The following is a 17,137-nucleotide window of genomic DNA, read 5'->3' as shown; positions in this document are numbered from 1 at the left end:
TCATGTGGAAGGACAGACAGTAGAAGAAACGCATTGATGTGGATAGATAGATAGTAGTAGTATAGCCTTCATGTGGAGAGAGAGATAGTAGTATAGCCTTCATGTGGAAGGACAAATAGAAGAAAAGCCTTCATGTGGAGAGATAGATAGTAGTAGTACAGCTTTCATGTGGAGAGATAGATGGTCGTAGTAAAGCCTGTATGTGGATAGACAGATAGTACTAGTACAGCCTTCATGTGGATAGATAGATAGTAGTAGTACAGCCTTCATGTGGATATGTAGATAGTACTAGTACAGCCTTCATATGGATATATAGATAGTACTAGTATAGCCTTCATGTGGATATATAGATAGAACTAGTATAGCCTTCATGTGGATAGGTAGAAGTAGTATAGCCTTCATGTGGATAGGTAGAAGTAGTATAGCCTTCATGTGGATAGTTAGAAGTAGTATAGCCTTCATGTGGATAGTTAGAAGTAGTATAGCCTTCATGTGGATATATAGATAGTACTAGTATAGCCTTCATGTGGATAGGTAGAAGTAGTATAGCCTTCATGTGGATAGGTAGAAGTAGTATAGCCTTCATGTGGATAGGCAGAAGTAGTATAGCCTTCATGTGGATAGGTAGAAGTAGTATAGCCTTCATGTGGATAGTTAGAAGTAGTATAGCCTTCATGTGGATAGGTAGAAGTAGTATAGCCTTTATGTGGATAGGCAGAAGTAGTATAGCCTTTATGTGGATAGGTAGAAGTAGTATAGCCTTTATGTGGATAGGCAGAAGTAGTATAGCCTTCATGTGGATAGGTAGAAGTAGTATAGCCTTTATGTGGATAGGTAGAAGTAGTATAGCCTTCATGTGGATAGGTAGAAGTAGTATAGCCTTTATGTGGATAGGCAGAAGTAGTATAGCCTTTATGTGGATAGGTAGAAGTAGTATAGCCTTTATGTGGATAGGCAGAAGTAGTATAGCCTTCATGTGGATAGGTAGAAGTAGTATAGCCTTTATGTGGATAGGTAGAAGTAGTATAGCCTTCATGTGGATAGGTAGAAGTAGTATAGCCTTCATGTGGATAGGTAGAAGTAGTATAGCCTTCATGTGGATAGGTAGAAGTAGTATAGCCTTCATGTGGATAGGTAGAAGTAGTATAGCCTTCATGTGGATAGGTAGAAGTAGTATAGCATTCATGTGGATGGCTAGGTAGTAGTTTAGCCTTCAGATAGATAGATAAAACTTTGAAATAAAAAGAAATGTGGATAGAGCCGTTACATTTTTTTATTTTTTTATTTCACCTTTATTTAACCAGGTAGGCTAGTTGAGAGCAAGTTCTCATTTGCAACTGTGACCTGGCCAAGATAAAGCGTAGCAATTTGACACATACAACAACAGAGTTACACATGGAATAAACAAAACATACAGTCAATAATACAGTTTGAACAAAAGAAAACAAAAAGTCCATATAAACTTACCTCATTTGCACTCACTGTATAAGGAAATAAATAGGCCATGGTGGCGAAGTAATTACAATATAGCAATTAAACACTGGAATGGTAGATCGGCAGAAGATAGTACTGGGGTGCAAAGGAGCAAAATAAATAAATACCAGTATGGGGATGAGGTAGGTAGATAGATGGGCTGTTTACAGATAGGCTCAGTACAGGTGCAGTGATCTGTAAACTGCTCTGACAGCTGGTGCTTAAAGCTAGTGAGGGAGATGTGAGTCTCCAGCTTCAGAGATTTTTGCAATTCGTTCCAGTCATGGGCAGCAGAGAACTGGAAGGAAAGACGACCAAAAGAGGAATTGGCTTTGAGACCAATGAGATATCTGCTGGGGCGCGTGCTACGAGTGGGTGCTGCTATAGTGACCAGTGAGCTGAGATAAGGCGGGGCTTTACCTAGCAGAGACTTGTAGATAATCTGCAGCCAGTGGTTTTTTTTTTTTATTTTTAATTTGACCTTTATTTAACCAGGCAAGTCAGTTAAGAACACATTCTTATTTTCAATGACGGCCTGGGAACAGTGGGTTAACTGCCTGTTCAGGGGCAGAACGACAGATTTGTACCTTGTCAGCTCGGGGGTTTGAACTTGCAACCTTCCGGTTACTAGTCCAACGCTCTAACCACTAGGCTACCCTTGGCGATGAGTATGAAGCAAGGGTCAACCAACGAGAGCGTACAGGTCGCAATGGTGGGTAGTGTAAGGGGCTTTGGTGACAAAACGGATGGCACTGTGATAGACTGCATCCAGTTTGTTGAGTAGAGTGTTGGAGGATATTTTATAGATGACATCACCGAAGTCGAGGATCGGTAGGATGATCAGTTTTACGAGGGTATGTTTGGCAGCGTGAGTGAAGGATGCTTTGTTGCGATATAGGAAGCCGATTCTAGATTTAATTTTGGATTGGAGATGCTTGATGTGAGTCTGGAAGGAGAGCTTACAGTCCAACCAGACACCCAGGTATTTGTAGTTGTCCACGTAAGTCAGAGCCGTCCAGAGTAGTGATGCTGGACGGGCGAGCAGGTGCGGGCAGCGATCGATTGAAAAGCATGCATTTAGTTTTACTTGCGTTTAAGAGCAGTTGGAGGCCACGGAAGGAGAGTTGTATGGCATTGAAGCTCATCTGGAGGTTAGTTAACACAGTGTCCAAGGAGGGGCCAGAAGTATACAGAATGGTGTCGTTTGCGTAGAGGTGGATCAGATAATCACCAGCAGCAACAGCAACATCATTGATGTATACAGAAAAGAGTGTCGGCCCGAGAAATGAACCCTGTGGCACACCCATAGAGACTGTCAGAGGTCCAGACAATAGGCCCTCCGATTTGACACACTGAACTCTATCAGAGAAATAGTTGGGGAACCAGGCGAGGCAATCATTTGAGAAACCAAGGCTGTCGAGTCTGCCAATAAGAATGTTGTGATTGACTGAGTCGAAAGCCTTGGCCAGGTCGATGAATACAGCTGCACAGTACTGTCTCTTATCGATGGCGGTTATGATGTCGTTTAGAACCTTGAGCGTGGCTGAGGTGCACCCATGACCAGCTCTGTAAACAGATTGCATAGCGGAGAAGGTATGGTGGGATTCGAAATGTTCAGTAATCGATTTGTTAACTTGGCTTTCGAAGACCTTAGAAAGAAAGGGTAGGATAGATATAGGTCTGTAGCAGTTTGGGTCTAGAGTGTTACCCCCTTTGAAGAGGGGGATGACCGCGGAAGCTTTCCAATCTTTGGGAATCTCAGACGATACGAAAGAGGTTGAACAGGCTAGTAATAGGGGTTGCAACAATTTTGGCAAATCATTTTAGAAAGAGATGGTCCAGATTGTTTAGCCCGGCTGATTTGTAGGGGTCCAGTTTTTTCAGCTCTTTCAGAACATCGGCAATCTGGATTTGGGTGAAGGAGAAATGGAGGCGGATTTGGCGGGTTGCTGTGGAGGGTGTGGAGGGTTTCCTATCCTCAGTGCATTGGGCAGCTGGGAGGAGGTGCTCTTATTCCCCATGGACTTTACAGTGTCCCAGAACCTTTTTGAGTTAGTTCTACAGGATGCAAATTTCTGTTTGAAAAAGCTTGCCTTAGCTTTTCTAACTGCCTGTGTATATTTGTTCCTAACTTCCCTGAAAAGTTTTTGTGAAAATGTTGCCTTAAGGCTTAATGCTATGCTAGCTATCAATACTCTTACACAAATACTTGTTTAGCTATGGTTGAAAAGCATATTTTGAAAATATGAGATGACAGTGTTGTTAACAAAAGGCTAAGCTTGTGAGCCAATATATTTATTTCATTTCATTTGCGATTTTCATGAATAGTTAATGTTGCGTTGTGCTAATGAGCTTGAGGCTATGATTACGCTCCCGGATACGGGATTGCTTGACGCTCGAGGTTAAAGAAGCAATAAAACTGGCCTTCTTTAGACTAGTTGCATATCTGGAGCATCAGCATTTGTGGGTTCGATTAGAGGCTCAAAATGAAACCAATTACTTTTCTGTAACTCGTCAGTCTATTCTTGTTCTGAGAAATGAAGGCTATTTCATGCAAGACATTTCCAAGAAACTGAAGATCTTGTACAACGCTGTGTACTACTCCCTTCACATAACAGAGCAAACTGGCTCTAAACAGAATAGAAAGAGTAGTAAGAGGCCCAGGTGCACAACTGAGCAAGAGGACAAGTACATTAAGGTGTCTAAGTCCTCAACTGGCAGCTTCATTAAATAGTACCTGCAAAACACCAGTCTCAATGTCAACAGTGAAGAGGCGACTCCGGGATGATGGCATTCTAGGCAGAGTTCCTCTGTCCAGTGTCTGTGTGATTTTGCCCATCTTAATCTTTTTATCGGCCAGTCTGAGTTATGGCTTTTTCTTTGCATCCCGGAGTCGCTTCTTCATTGTTGATGTTGAGATTGGTGTTTTGCGGTTCTTATTTTATGAAGCTGCCATATAAATTCTTCCCAGAGTTCAAGTAACAGACACATCAACATCAACTGTTCAGAGGAGACAGCATGAATCAAGACTTCATGGTCTAATTGCTGCAAATAAACCACTGCTAAAAGGACACCAATAAGAAGAGAAGACTTGCTTGGGTCAAAAAACACGAGCAATGGACATAAGACAGGTGGAAATCTGTCCTTTGGTCTGATGATTCCAAATTTGCGATTTTTGGTTCCAACCGCCGTGTCTTTGTGAGACGCAAGAGCGTGGTTCCCACCGTGATGCATGGAGGGGGAGGTGCGATGGTGCTTTGCTGGTGACAGAGTCTGATTTATTTAGAATTCAAGGCACACTTCACCAGCATGGCTACCACAGCATTCTGCAGCAATACGCCATCCCTTCGGGTTTGTGCTTATTGGGACTATCATTTGTTTTTCAACAGGACAATGACCCAACACACCTCCAAATCGCTGTTTATCGGTCTTTCGGTCCCAGCTTTGATGCACCTGTACTGACCTCACCTTCTGGAGGATAGTGGGTTGAACACGCTGTGGCTCGGGTGGATGATATCCTTGATGATCCTTGTAGCACCATACACAAGAAGACTTGAGGCTGTAATCGCTGCCAAAGATGCTTCAACAAAGTACTGGGTAAAGGGTCTGAATACTTATGTAAAAGTGATATTTCAGTTTTACAGTTTTTATAAATTAGCAAAAATGTCTGAAACCCCATGACAAACCAAACAGGTTATTGTGTGATGAGGAAACAATACAATTGTATCAATTTTAGAATAAGGTTGTAACGTAACAAAATGTGGAAAAAGTCAAGGGGTCTGAATACTTTCTGAAAGAACTGTATATTATTTGTGGGTTGAGTTGGAGACAGTAATTCAGACAACTAGAAAGGCCAGTCTAAATATCACACTGCTTGTCAAGAAGAAAAAAAGCTACATGAAAAAGTAGGAAAATTCCCTATGAAATACCACACTGAACGCATAACATAACATTGTTCCTTTATGACACAGACAAGCTGCTATCTTTGTTCTCCTAAAATCCCCATCTGAATATCATCCTGTTATCAGAATAAAATCACAGGGCACCTACACTCATTCATGTGTCTACAAAGCAAAACTGACATTTCAGAGGTATGTTTGTGTCATATGACACCAGTGTGTGTGTGTGTGTGTGTGTGTGTGTGTGTGTGTGTGTGTGTGTGTGTGTGTGTGTGTGTGTGTGTGTGTGTGTGTGTGTGTAGCTCTGTACAGTGTGTGCAGCACCCATTTAAGTCTACACCACACAGCTGGGCAGTGCCCGGGAGCTGTAAGGCATTCAGTCCTCCAAGGCATCTGTGCGCACTTGGCATGTGCCACACTTGGGTAAGAGGCTCTTCATAAAGTAAATAGGCATACCCCCAACCACTGAACACTCATTACTCACCAGCCACCTGAACCAGGACAGGCCGGATGTGAGAGGTATACTGACTGGCTCTTCATTAACACATAACTGCTCTCCTTTACCTACAGCTACTGGAGCCCAATGAGTTAATACCATAACACACAACCTCCATACAAACAACCCAGATGACAAGTCAATGGTCTGTGTTGTTAAGGCTAATCTCAGGCACTAGAGGCCAGGGGAGGGATTCATTTTCCATATGAAGAGAAGTGGAATTGCCTGGGTTGACACAAAGTGTGTATAAGTGGGCAATACAAATGAATATAATAAATATAGCCCATAGGATGCTACATATAAACAGAGGGGGGAAATTCCCTGTCCCAAAAGCCCCAGGGTGATTGGTGGTGCATAAACTCAACAAGCAAATATGAGGAAGAAAGCAAGAGATACAATTCCTCCATGCAAAAACTCCCCGAAAAAAACCCACGCTTTCAAGTGTTTCTCAAAGGTGCAATGAGACCAACCATTTTCCACAGAGTGACAGAGTGAATAGAACCTGATGGCAACAACTAAAGCCCTGATAAATGACAGTGGCTTATTAATAACAAGCCTTCACAGGAAAAGGAGCAGGTAGCGTAGACAGTGTCAGACAACGTTTTAATCCGTTTCTACAGCCAGGAATAACCAACCATGCATCATTGAAGACAGGATCAGAGAGTGAGACAGACGGGGACAGAGGGAGTGTGATATAGGGAGCTCTTACCTGAGGGAAGTCTCCGTTCCTGGGGAGGTTGAGGAAATCGTCATGGAACCCTGAATGGCTGAACATGTCCAAATCGGGCATGGGAGCATTCAAGTGGTATTGCCTGAAAAAGGTCAGAGGTAAGGCAGCTTAAAGAGATGGACTGAGAGGTTGAGAGCAGAGCGCTGTGGATAGCAGGTTTCACAAGGGAACTCCCTAGTCATCATTAGGTTGGCAGAAGTTGAATCAGAAGGCGTTTGGAATTAATTTAAACAAAGGAAACAAGAACGCAGTGAGAATTTTGCATGGCATGGTTAGAAAAACAACCGTCTCATCCTAGCCCAACAAAGAGCAAGAATAGTGAGAGGATAAAAGGAATAAATAAAGTCAACATGCACAAAGTGGAATACGTCAACCCGTACAAACTGTGGAGTCATAACACAAGCTATTCAACCAAATGAGTCATTATCCTAAAGGAGATCTCTTTTTTACAACCAAATCTCTATTTGTGATGTAAATGGAATGTTATAGAAGGGTCCAGACACCTTAACAGAAGTGCTTTGCTATTTGGCTAGCAGACACACAAGTAAATTAGTTTACAATGAAAAAGCAAAGTACTTTTTGCAAAAATTATGCAAAGCCATCATATTTATAATGTTTATCATAGAAAGAATGTAGCCAGCTACAATTTCAAAATTTTCGCTTGAAGTTAATCTTGCATTTTACTGGAGAAAATAGGCTAACCCGAAAAGTACCAAATTAAAGTAGCTATACATCAGTCAGAGCACGGTCTCCTAATGAATTCTGATCCGAGTGGAGAAGTGCAACTGAAATTACAATAAGAAGCATTTTAGATCTGGGTTTACAAAACGCAAAGATATTTCTGGTGCATTTTTTTTTCTTTGTGAAAAACTGAATTCTGCGTTAACGCGATCCCTAAGTTTAACTATAGTGTTTGCTTTCTGCCGTGTTTGAGAAAATAATACAACTGCCACTGCTATTTTGATTTCCTTCCGTGTGTGTGTGTGTGTGTGTGTGTGTGTGTGTGTGTGTGTGTGTGTGTGTGTGTGTGTGTGTGTGTGTGTGCATGTACACATGCTGCTCCAGAACCAGTGCGGTTCTTCCTTCAGACAAGCATGCATCAAAACTTTGTTAATTTGAACAATGTCTCTCGTTCACATTTTTTATTTTACCTTTATTTAACAAGGTAGGCTAGTAGAGAACAAGGTCTCATTTACAACTGCGACCTTGTCAAGATAAAACAAAGCAGTGCGACACAAACAGCACATGGAAAAAACAAACATACAGTCAATAACACAATAGAAAATGTCTATATACAGTGTGTGCAAATGTAGTAAGATTAGGGAGGTAAGGCAATAAATAGGCCATAGTGGCGAAATAATTACAATTTAGCAATTAAACGTGATAGATGTGCAGAAGATGAATGTGTAAGTAGAGATACTGGGGTGCAAGATGGGCTATGTACAGATGCAGTGATCTGAAAGCTGCTCTGACAGCTGGAGCTTAAAATTAGTGAGGGAGATATGATTCTCCAGCTTCAGTGATTTTTGCCATACGTACCAGTCATTGGCAGCAGAGAACTGGAAAGGTGGCAAAGGAGGCTTCGGGGATGACCAGTGAAAAATACCTGCTGGAGCACGTGCTATGGGTGGGTGTTGTTATGGTGACCAGTGAGCTAAGGCGGGGTTTACCTAGCAAAGACTTTTTGATGACCTGGAGCCAGTGGGTTTGGCGACGAATATGAATTGAGGGCCAGCCAACGAGAGCATATAGGTCGCAGTGGTGGGTAGTATATGGGGCTTTGGTGACAAAATGGATGGCACTCTGATAGACTACATCCAGTTTGCTGAGTAGAGTGTTGGGGGCTATTTTGTAAATGACATAGCCGAAGTCAAGGATCGGCAGGGTAGTCAGTTTTACGAGGGTGTTTGGCAGCATGAGTGAAGGATGCTTTGTTGCAAAATAGGACACTGATTCTAGATTTAATGTTGGATTGGAGATGCTTAGTCTGGAAAGAGAGTTTACAGTCTAACCAGACGCCTAGGTATTTGTCCACATATTCCAAGTCAGAACCGTCCAGAGTAATGATGCTGGACGGGCGGGCAGCAATCGGTTGAAGATCATGCATTTAGTTTTACTTGCATTTAAGAGCAGTTGTAGGCCACAGAAGGAGAATTGTATGGCATTGAAGCTCGCCTGGAGGATTGTTAACACAGTGTCCAAAGAAGATCCAGATGTATACAGAAGGGTGTCGTCTAAGTAGAGGTGGATCAGAGACTCACCAGCAGCAAGAGCAACATCATTGATGTATACAGAAAAAAAGAGTCGGCCCAAAAATTTAACCCTGTGTCACCCCCAGAGAGACTGCCAGAGGTCCGGTCTGAGAAGTAGTTGGTGAACCAGGCGAGGCAGTAATCAGAGAAACCAAGGCTGTTGAGTCTGCCGATAAGAATGTGGTGAATGACAGAGTCAAAACCCTTGGCAAGGTTGATGAATACAGCTACACAGTATTGTCTCTTATCGATGGTGGTTATGATATCGTTTAGGACCTTGAGCGTGGCTGAAGTATGCCCATGACCAACTCGGAAACCAGATTGCAGAGTGGAGAAAGTACGGTGGGATTCAAAATGGACGGTGATCTGTTTGTTCACTTGGCTTTCGAAGAGCTTAGAAAGGCAGGGTAGGATAGATATAGGTCTGTAACAGTTTGGGTCTGTCGTGACTCACCCTTTGAAGAGGGGGATGACAGCGGCAGCTTTCCAATCTTTGGGGATCTCAGACGATACGAAAGAGAGTTTGAATAGGCTAGTAATAGGGGTTGCAACAATTCATTTTAGAAAGAGAGGGTCCGGATTGTTTAGCCCGGCTGATTTGTAGGGGTCCAGATTTTGCAGCTCTTTCAGAACATCGGCAATCTGGATTTGGGTAAAGGAGAAATGGTGGGGGCTTTGGCGGGTTGCTGTGGAGGGTGCCGGGCAGTTGACCGGGGTAGGGGTAGCCATGTAGAAAGCACGGCCAGCCGTAGAGAAATGCTTATTGAAATTCTCAATTATAGTGGATTTATCGGTGGTGACAATGTTTCCTATCCTCAGTGCATTGGGCAGCTGGGAGCAGGTGCTCTTATTCTCCATGGACTTTAGTGTCCCAAAACCCTTTGGAGTTTGTGCAACAGGATGCAAATTTCTGTTTGAAAAAGCTTGCCTTTGCTTTCCTAATTGCCTGTGTATATTGGTTCCTAACTTCCCTGAAAAGTTGTATATCGCGGGGGCTATTCGATGCTAATGCAGTACGCCACAGGATGTTTTTGTGCTGGCCAAGGGCAGTCAGGTCTGGACTGAACCAAGGACTATAACTGTTCCTGGTTCACATTCACTTGTAAATGTCCAAACTCACCAAAAATGATATTTCGGTAGCACCTACATACAGTGGGGCAAAAAAGTATTTAGTCAGCCACCAATTGTGTAAATTCTCCCACTTAAAAAGATGAGGCCTGTAATTTTCATCATAGGTACACTTCAACTATGACAGACAAAATGACAACAAAAAAAATCCAGAAAATCACATTGTATGATTTTAAATGAATTTATTTGCAAATTTTGGTGGAAAATAAGTATTTGGTCAATAAATAAGTTTCTCAATACTTTGTTATATACCCTTTGTTGGCAATGACAGAGGTCAAACATTTTCTGTAAGTCTTCACAAGGTTTTCACACACTGTTGCTGGTATTTTGGCCCATTCCTCCATGCATATCTCCTCGAGAGCAGTGATATTTTGGGGCTGTTGCTGGGCAACACGGAATTTCAACTCCCTCCAAAGATTTTCTATGGAGTTGAGATCTGTAGACTGGCTAGGCCACTCCAGGACCTTGAAATGCTTTTTACGAAGCCACTCCTTCGTTGCCCGGGCGGTGTGTTTGGGATCATTGTCATGCTGAAAGACCCAGCCACGTTTCATCTTCAATGCCCTTGCTGATGGAAGGAGGTTTTCACTCAAAATCTCACGATACATGGCCCCATTCATTCTTTCCTTAACACGGATCAGTCGCCCTGGTCCCTTTTGCTGAAAAACAGCCCCAAAGCATGATGTTTCCACCCCCATGCTTCACAGTAGGTATGGTGTTCTTTGGATGCAACTCAGTATTCTTTGTCCTCCAAACACAACGAGTTGAGTTTTTACCAAAATGTTATATTTTGGTTTCATCTGACCATATGACATTCTCCCAATCTTCTTCTGGATCATCCAAATGCTCTCTAGAAAACTTCAGACGGGCCTGGACATGTACTGGCTTAAGCAGGGCGACATGTCTGGTACTGCAGGATTTCAGTCCCTGGCGGCGTAGTGTGTTACTGATGGTAGGCTTTGTTACTTTGGTCCCAGCTCTCTGTAGGTCATTCACTAGGGTCCCCCCGAGTGGTTCAGGGATTTTTGCTCACCGTTCTTGTGATCATTTTGACCCCACGGGATGAGATCTTGCGTGGAGCCCCAGATCGAGGGAGATTATCAGTGGTCTTGTATGTCTTCCATTTCCTAATAATTGTTCCCACAGCTGATTTCTTCAAACCATGCTGCTTACCTATTGCAGATTCAGTCTTCCCAGCTTGGTGCAGGTCTACAATTTTGTTTCTGGTGTCCTTTGACAGCTTTTTGGTCTTGGCCATAGTGGAGTTTGGAGTGTGACTGTTTGAGGTTGTGGACAGGTGTCTTTTATACTGATAACAAGTTCAAACAGGTGCCATTAATACAGGTAACGAGTGGAGGACAGAGGAGCCTCTTAAAAATAAGTTACAGGTCTGTGAGAGCCAGAAATCTTGCTTGTTTGTAGGTGACCAAATACTTATTTTCCACCATAATTTGCAAATAAATTCATTTTGTCGTTCATAGTTGAAGTGTACCTATGATGAAAATTACAGGCCTCATCTTTTTAAGTGGGAGAACTTACACAATTGGTGGCTGACTAAATACTTTTTTGCCCCACTGTATGTAGGTGCTGGATTGCCTCTCTTTGCAATTTTTTCCCCCGTTTGTGCTCGTTAGCATATTTGACAATATGAAAATTGGGATCTCACCCAACTCTATACGGGGTCCCCGAAAAAACATGAACAAAGGCTCCAAAATGTCCTTTTAGAAATCGCAACGCTCTCAGTATAGTGACACGTCTTTATGTTGTACACATGAAATTGTGTAATACCGAACTTTATCCGCAACATTACATTACATTTTTTCGCGACTCAAGCGATATCTCGCAGTCCATTCTACAGGTAACTGTTAAAATAAAGAAAACAGTTGAGTAAATTAGGGACACAAAATATATTGAAAGCATGGGGTGTGTCCACACAGGAAGTTCAAGACACTTGATACTGTTTTGGAAGGTCGTGGTGGCCCAACACCCTATTAACTTCTTATGGCTGGGGGGCAGTATTGAGTAGCTTGGATGAATAAGTTGCCCAAAGTAAACGGCCTGCTCAGTCTCAGTTGCTAATATATGCATATTATTATTAGTATTGGATAGAAAACTCTAAAGTTTCCAAAACTGTCAAATTAATGTCTGAGTATAACAGAACGGATATTGCAGGTGAAATCCTGAGGAAAATCAAACCAGGAAGTGGCCTCTATTTTGAAAACTCCATGTTCCATAGCCTGCCTTTGCTCCATTTAAAGGGATATCAACCAGATTCCTTTTCCTATCGCTTCCTCAAGGTGTCAGTCTTTAGACAGTTTCAGGCTTTTATTTTGAAAATGAGCGAGAAAGATAACATTGCGTCATTGTATGGCTGGGTGCCAGCAGCGTTTTGTATGCGCCACAGAGTTTGGGCAGCCATTGCCTTTCGCTCTCTTACTGAAAAAGACAGTTGCGGTTGATATATTAGCGATTATATATTTTAAAAACAACTTGAGGATTGATTATAAAAAACGTTTGACATGTTTCTGTGGACATTACGGATACTATTTGGAATTTGTGTCTGCGTTATCATGACCGCTCTTTCTTTCCTGTGGATTCTGAACATAACGCGCCAAACAAACGGAGGTATTTTGGTATAAAAATTATCTTTATGGAACAAAAGGAACATTTATTGTGTAACTGGGAGTCTCGTGAGTGAAAACATCCGAAGATCAAAGGTAAACAATTCATTTGTTTGCTTTTCTGATTTTCTGCCCAAGCTACTTTGATGCTAGGTGTTCATAATGTTTTGTTGAGCGATCGATAAACTTACAAATGCTTGGATTGCTTTCGCTGTAAAGCATATTTTCAAAATCTGACACGACAGGTGGATTAACAAAAGGCTAAACTGTGTTTTGCTATATTGCATATGTGATTTCATGAATATAAATATTTTTAGTAATATAATTTGAATGTGGCGCTCCGCAAATCAGCGGTTGTTGATTAAAATTATCCCGTTTACGGGATTGCAGCCATAAGAAGTTAAGACACTTGCTGGCATTTCCTTTATTTTGGCAGTTACTTGTAGCAGCAGGCTACAACAGTTCGCACCTGTTGTTTACAAAGCATAAGACAAATACCATTTGATTTGAACGAGTTCTGTATGATGGCAAGAACGATAAACCAGGAGGATTCTCCGTCATCGTTTAAATCTCCAGTTTGGGAACATTTTATCTTTCCTGTAGATTACACTGGCGATGGACAGATAGAGTATGTTGTCACTGCTTAACGAGATTAGCATATGCAGCTGCCAACACCTCAAACATGTTGACACATTTATGCCGACATCTCCCCGGTATTCCTACCACCTCTTCATTCAAGCAGCCCTTCGCAGCCAATTCTGACTGGGCCAAATAAATTACAAGAGTGATAGATATGTTTATAGCCGTGGATATGCACCCATTCTCAGTTGGTGACAAGAATAGGTGGTTTCAGCAACTGGTGAAAGTGCTCGTGCAACATTACGAACTTCGCCCTGTCGCACCCATTTCAGCAAACAGATAATCCAGCTCTATATAAAGCAAGCTAAAGCCTTAAGTTGTCAATGAATTGGCATCCTATGTTGCGCCTACTTCAGATGGATGGAACGCCGGGGCTACAGAGAGTAACTTAACAGTGACAGCACATCATATTACCCCAGACTTGAAAATGAGAAGTACCATGCAAGGAAACACAATGCTTGTACAAGTCACACGCACTCATTTTTCTCTTTGTAAGAAAACATAGCATAGGCCTAGACAATGTCTGAGCCATGTTTACATATTGATTTCACACGCATGTTGCACTTTATTTTTGTGTTGTTGATGAGTAAGAAGTGTTGGTATTCCTGATTGTGCTCTCATCAGGCATTATTTGACTACAGTAACTGTTGGCATTTAATTTTCCAGCTGTGTCGAAACGTGACCCCAAAACGTACCGAACCGTAGGTTTGGTGAACCATTACACCCCCATTGACGAACTCCTGTATCTGTTAGGCGAAATACCACAGTGTGCGATCACAGCACCAAGATTTGTGACCTGTTGCCACAAGAGAAACCAGTGGAGCACAAACACCTTTGTACATTTAACCAATATATATATATATATATATATATATATATATATATATATATATATATATATATATATATATATATATATATATATATATATATATATATATATATATATATACACACACACACACACACACGTACATGCAACCAATATTTATTATCGGTTTATTTATTTTCCTATGCCATTCATACTACAACTACTTGCACACTGTTACAACTTTGTACGTAGCTAATAATATAACATCTGAGATGCCCCTTTGAATTGAGAGAGAAAGAGTCAGACGGAGAGAAAACAGACCCTACCCGTCATCGGGTTCCATGATCCACAAAGGCCACGCTGACCATACTGCCTTTGTCCAGTCAGACTCGCACAGACAACACACACTGGAGATGTACCAAGTCGACTCACACACCATCACAAAGACACTGGAGTGGCACAGCTGTGTGGAGTTGTGTCTCTCTACACTCAGGGCTTCATGTGACTCCCCTCTGACCTTAAGCGAATGGAGGCACTCCACTCTTTCACTTTTGCTCCTTGGAATCACAACCCAGTTCAGTGGAAAAACACCGCTTCACTTCTGCTGCCTGTTGGATATTTTCACTTTCTCACTGAGTCACAGCAGGCAGGGCATGACGGTGACAAAATGAGGAGCGCAACATAAAATGAAATCCTGTGAGTAAATGTATACAATGGGGGGATTGAGGACAAAACTGTCCTCCAACCCAGGCCACAGACCAGCTGGAGGATCGTTGATGGACTTGAGGTTGTTATTTAAAGAGAACGGGAGAGATAAGCAATTGGGAGAGTTGCTGGTGGTCTAAACTTTAAGTTTGTCGGTTTCATATGTATATCAAAGCTGGGTGTGAGGGGAATTTAACATGGAGATTCAGGGATGTGATTGGCACAAGATGTGAGGTAAATCTCAAAAAAAGCAAGCCAGATATTCTAGGATCAGAAGTCCGGGTTTCCCGATTGGTGTAGAAAATTCACGCCTGTAATCGAACATCTTAATTTTAAAGGGTCACCGTCAGCCATCAAGCTGGGGTCACAGTGCAGCATCCTAAAGCTTCCAATTGGCTCGTTCATTCTCCTTCCGCTACCCTGTAACTATTCCCCAGGTCGTTGCTGTAAATTACAATGGGTTCTCAGTCAATTTACCTGGTAAAATAAGGGTTAAATAAAAATGACAGTGATAATTGCTACCTTGCCAGAAGGTGTCAGCACTAGCAGCATTCCAATAACACAAAGTCAGCCCTTCCCGGATGAGTCAGCTTTAAGTAGTGTTACAAAACCCCTCAAATATTTCTATAACCAACTGTGACAAAGGCTATTCCATGTATCGGACTGGTTCAAGCTGGTGTTGCACAATTTAATGTACGTAGGGCAGGCCAAACAGAAAGTAACCCATCTTCCAGTAAATGCTTTATTGACTACCGAGTATCACTTCTCACCTGATGCATAACTGTTATTGAATTCTGAGGAGATAAATCGAGTTAAAGTGACAACCTCCGAGTTGTAATAGTTTGATCACGACAGTAGGACGTGATAACCAAAAGCGGAATGCAATAATATTCAGAGAAGTCAAACCTACATTGCTCGTCTCGAATTACAGGCTTGTCCAGACAACTATGGATTACAGAGACCCAGATGAAAGGCGTGTTTGATCATCTATAGAATACTAGCATAGAAAGGTTCAGAACATTTGTGAAACATCACAGCAGAAAAATATATGGCAGATAGAAATCAAAACTGGAAGGGCTTCAGAGAAAGATGGGAGAGATTGACAGTAGCTGACGGCTGGGACTAAAGCAAATAAAATAACTATTGTAAAATATACAGCGTCTGTAAAAGGTATATACTATGCATAAACTGGAAGCTGAAGCCTAAGTATTGTTGTCCATTATTTTACTCCAATTAGGGCAGTGGTGGTATAGTTAGGGGTAAATAATAAAGTTAGTTAAAAAAAATGTATATATATATGTATTTTACAACAAAAATATTGGGAATTGGAAAAAATGCAGACATTACATTGATAGAATCCACAATTTATATGCAATATTAAAGCTGATCTACCCCCTAAAAACATTGAAAAAATAAAATACTAGCATGGGCAGGAAGGGCAAAATAAACCCACTCAAAACACTAACAGGAAGAGTGTGGGGGGGGGGGGGCGTTTAAGAGGTTTAATATTTTCTTGTGTGACAAGCCAGCAGAATTTCCCAAAAGACATGTGACATTATGATCCTTCCCTGGCCTAACCCTAACCCTCTACTTACCAAAAGACATGTGACATTATGATCCTTCCCTGGCCTAACCCTAACCCTCTACTTACCAAAAGACATGTGACATTATGATCCTTCCCTGGCCTAACCCTAACCCTCTACTTACCAAAAGACATGTGACATTATGATCCTTCCCTGGCCTAACCCTAACCCTCTACTTACCAAAAGACATGTGACATTATGATCCTTCCCTGGCCTAACCCTAACCCTCTACTTACCAAAAGACATGTGACATTATGATCCTTCCCTGGCCTAACCCTAACCCTCTACTTACCAAAAGACATGTGACATTATGATCCTTCCCTGGCCTAACCCTAACCCTCTACTTACCAAAAGACATGTGACATTATGATCCTTCCCTGGCCTAACCCTAACCCTCTACTTACCAAAAGACATGTGACATTATGATCCTTCCCTGGCCTAACCCTAACCCTCTACTTACCAAAAGACATGTGACATTATGATCCTTCCCTGGCCTAACCCTAACCCTCTACTTACCAAAAGACATGTGACATTATGATCCTTCCCTGGCCTAACCCTAACCCTCTACTTACCAAAAGACATGTGACATTATGATCCTTCCCTGGCCTAACCCTAACCCTCTACTTACCACATCAGGAGCTTTCATTCTGACTTCCAGACAAACCATTCATTTAGCTACTTCAGATTATCAGCTTGTGTCAATCTCCTACTCTGTGTTAACCAGTATGTGTGTCAGTCAGGGTTTGGTTTCAGTTCCATTTACATGAAGGATGACTTTTTAAATAGGTAGCCTGCTTCAA

The 17,137-nt window shown here is 41.9% G+C and overlaps 1 protein-coding gene across 8 annotated transcripts in view; it reads right to left on the bottom strand.

Moving 5' to 3' along the window:
* LOC135524564 (protein strawberry notch homolog 2-like) overlaps window positions 1-17,137 on the bottom strand; it is a 107,749-nt gene that overhangs the window by 48,611 nt on the left and 42,001 nt on the right. For all 8 annotated transcript variants that reach the window (XM_064952206.1, XM_064952208.1, XM_064952209.1 and 5 more), the window contains one exon: window positions 6,578-6,680. In XM_064952206.1, the coding sequence (XP_064808278.1) occupies window positions 6,578-6,680 (103 nt within the window). The remainder of the gene's footprint in view (window positions 1-6,577; window positions 6,681-17,137) is intronic.

The sequence above is a fragment of the Oncorhynchus masou genome, chromosome 31, assembly GCF_036934945.1.
Source record: "Oncorhynchus masou masou isolate Uvic2021 chromosome 31, UVic_Omas_1.1, whole genome shotgun sequence".
NCBI classification, from domain to species: domain Eukaryota; kingdom Metazoa; phylum Chordata; class Actinopteri; order Salmoniformes; family Salmonidae; genus Oncorhynchus; species Oncorhynchus masou.
Note: the sequence above shows the minus strand (reverse complement) of the source record. Positions and strands in the feature narration are given on the sequence as shown.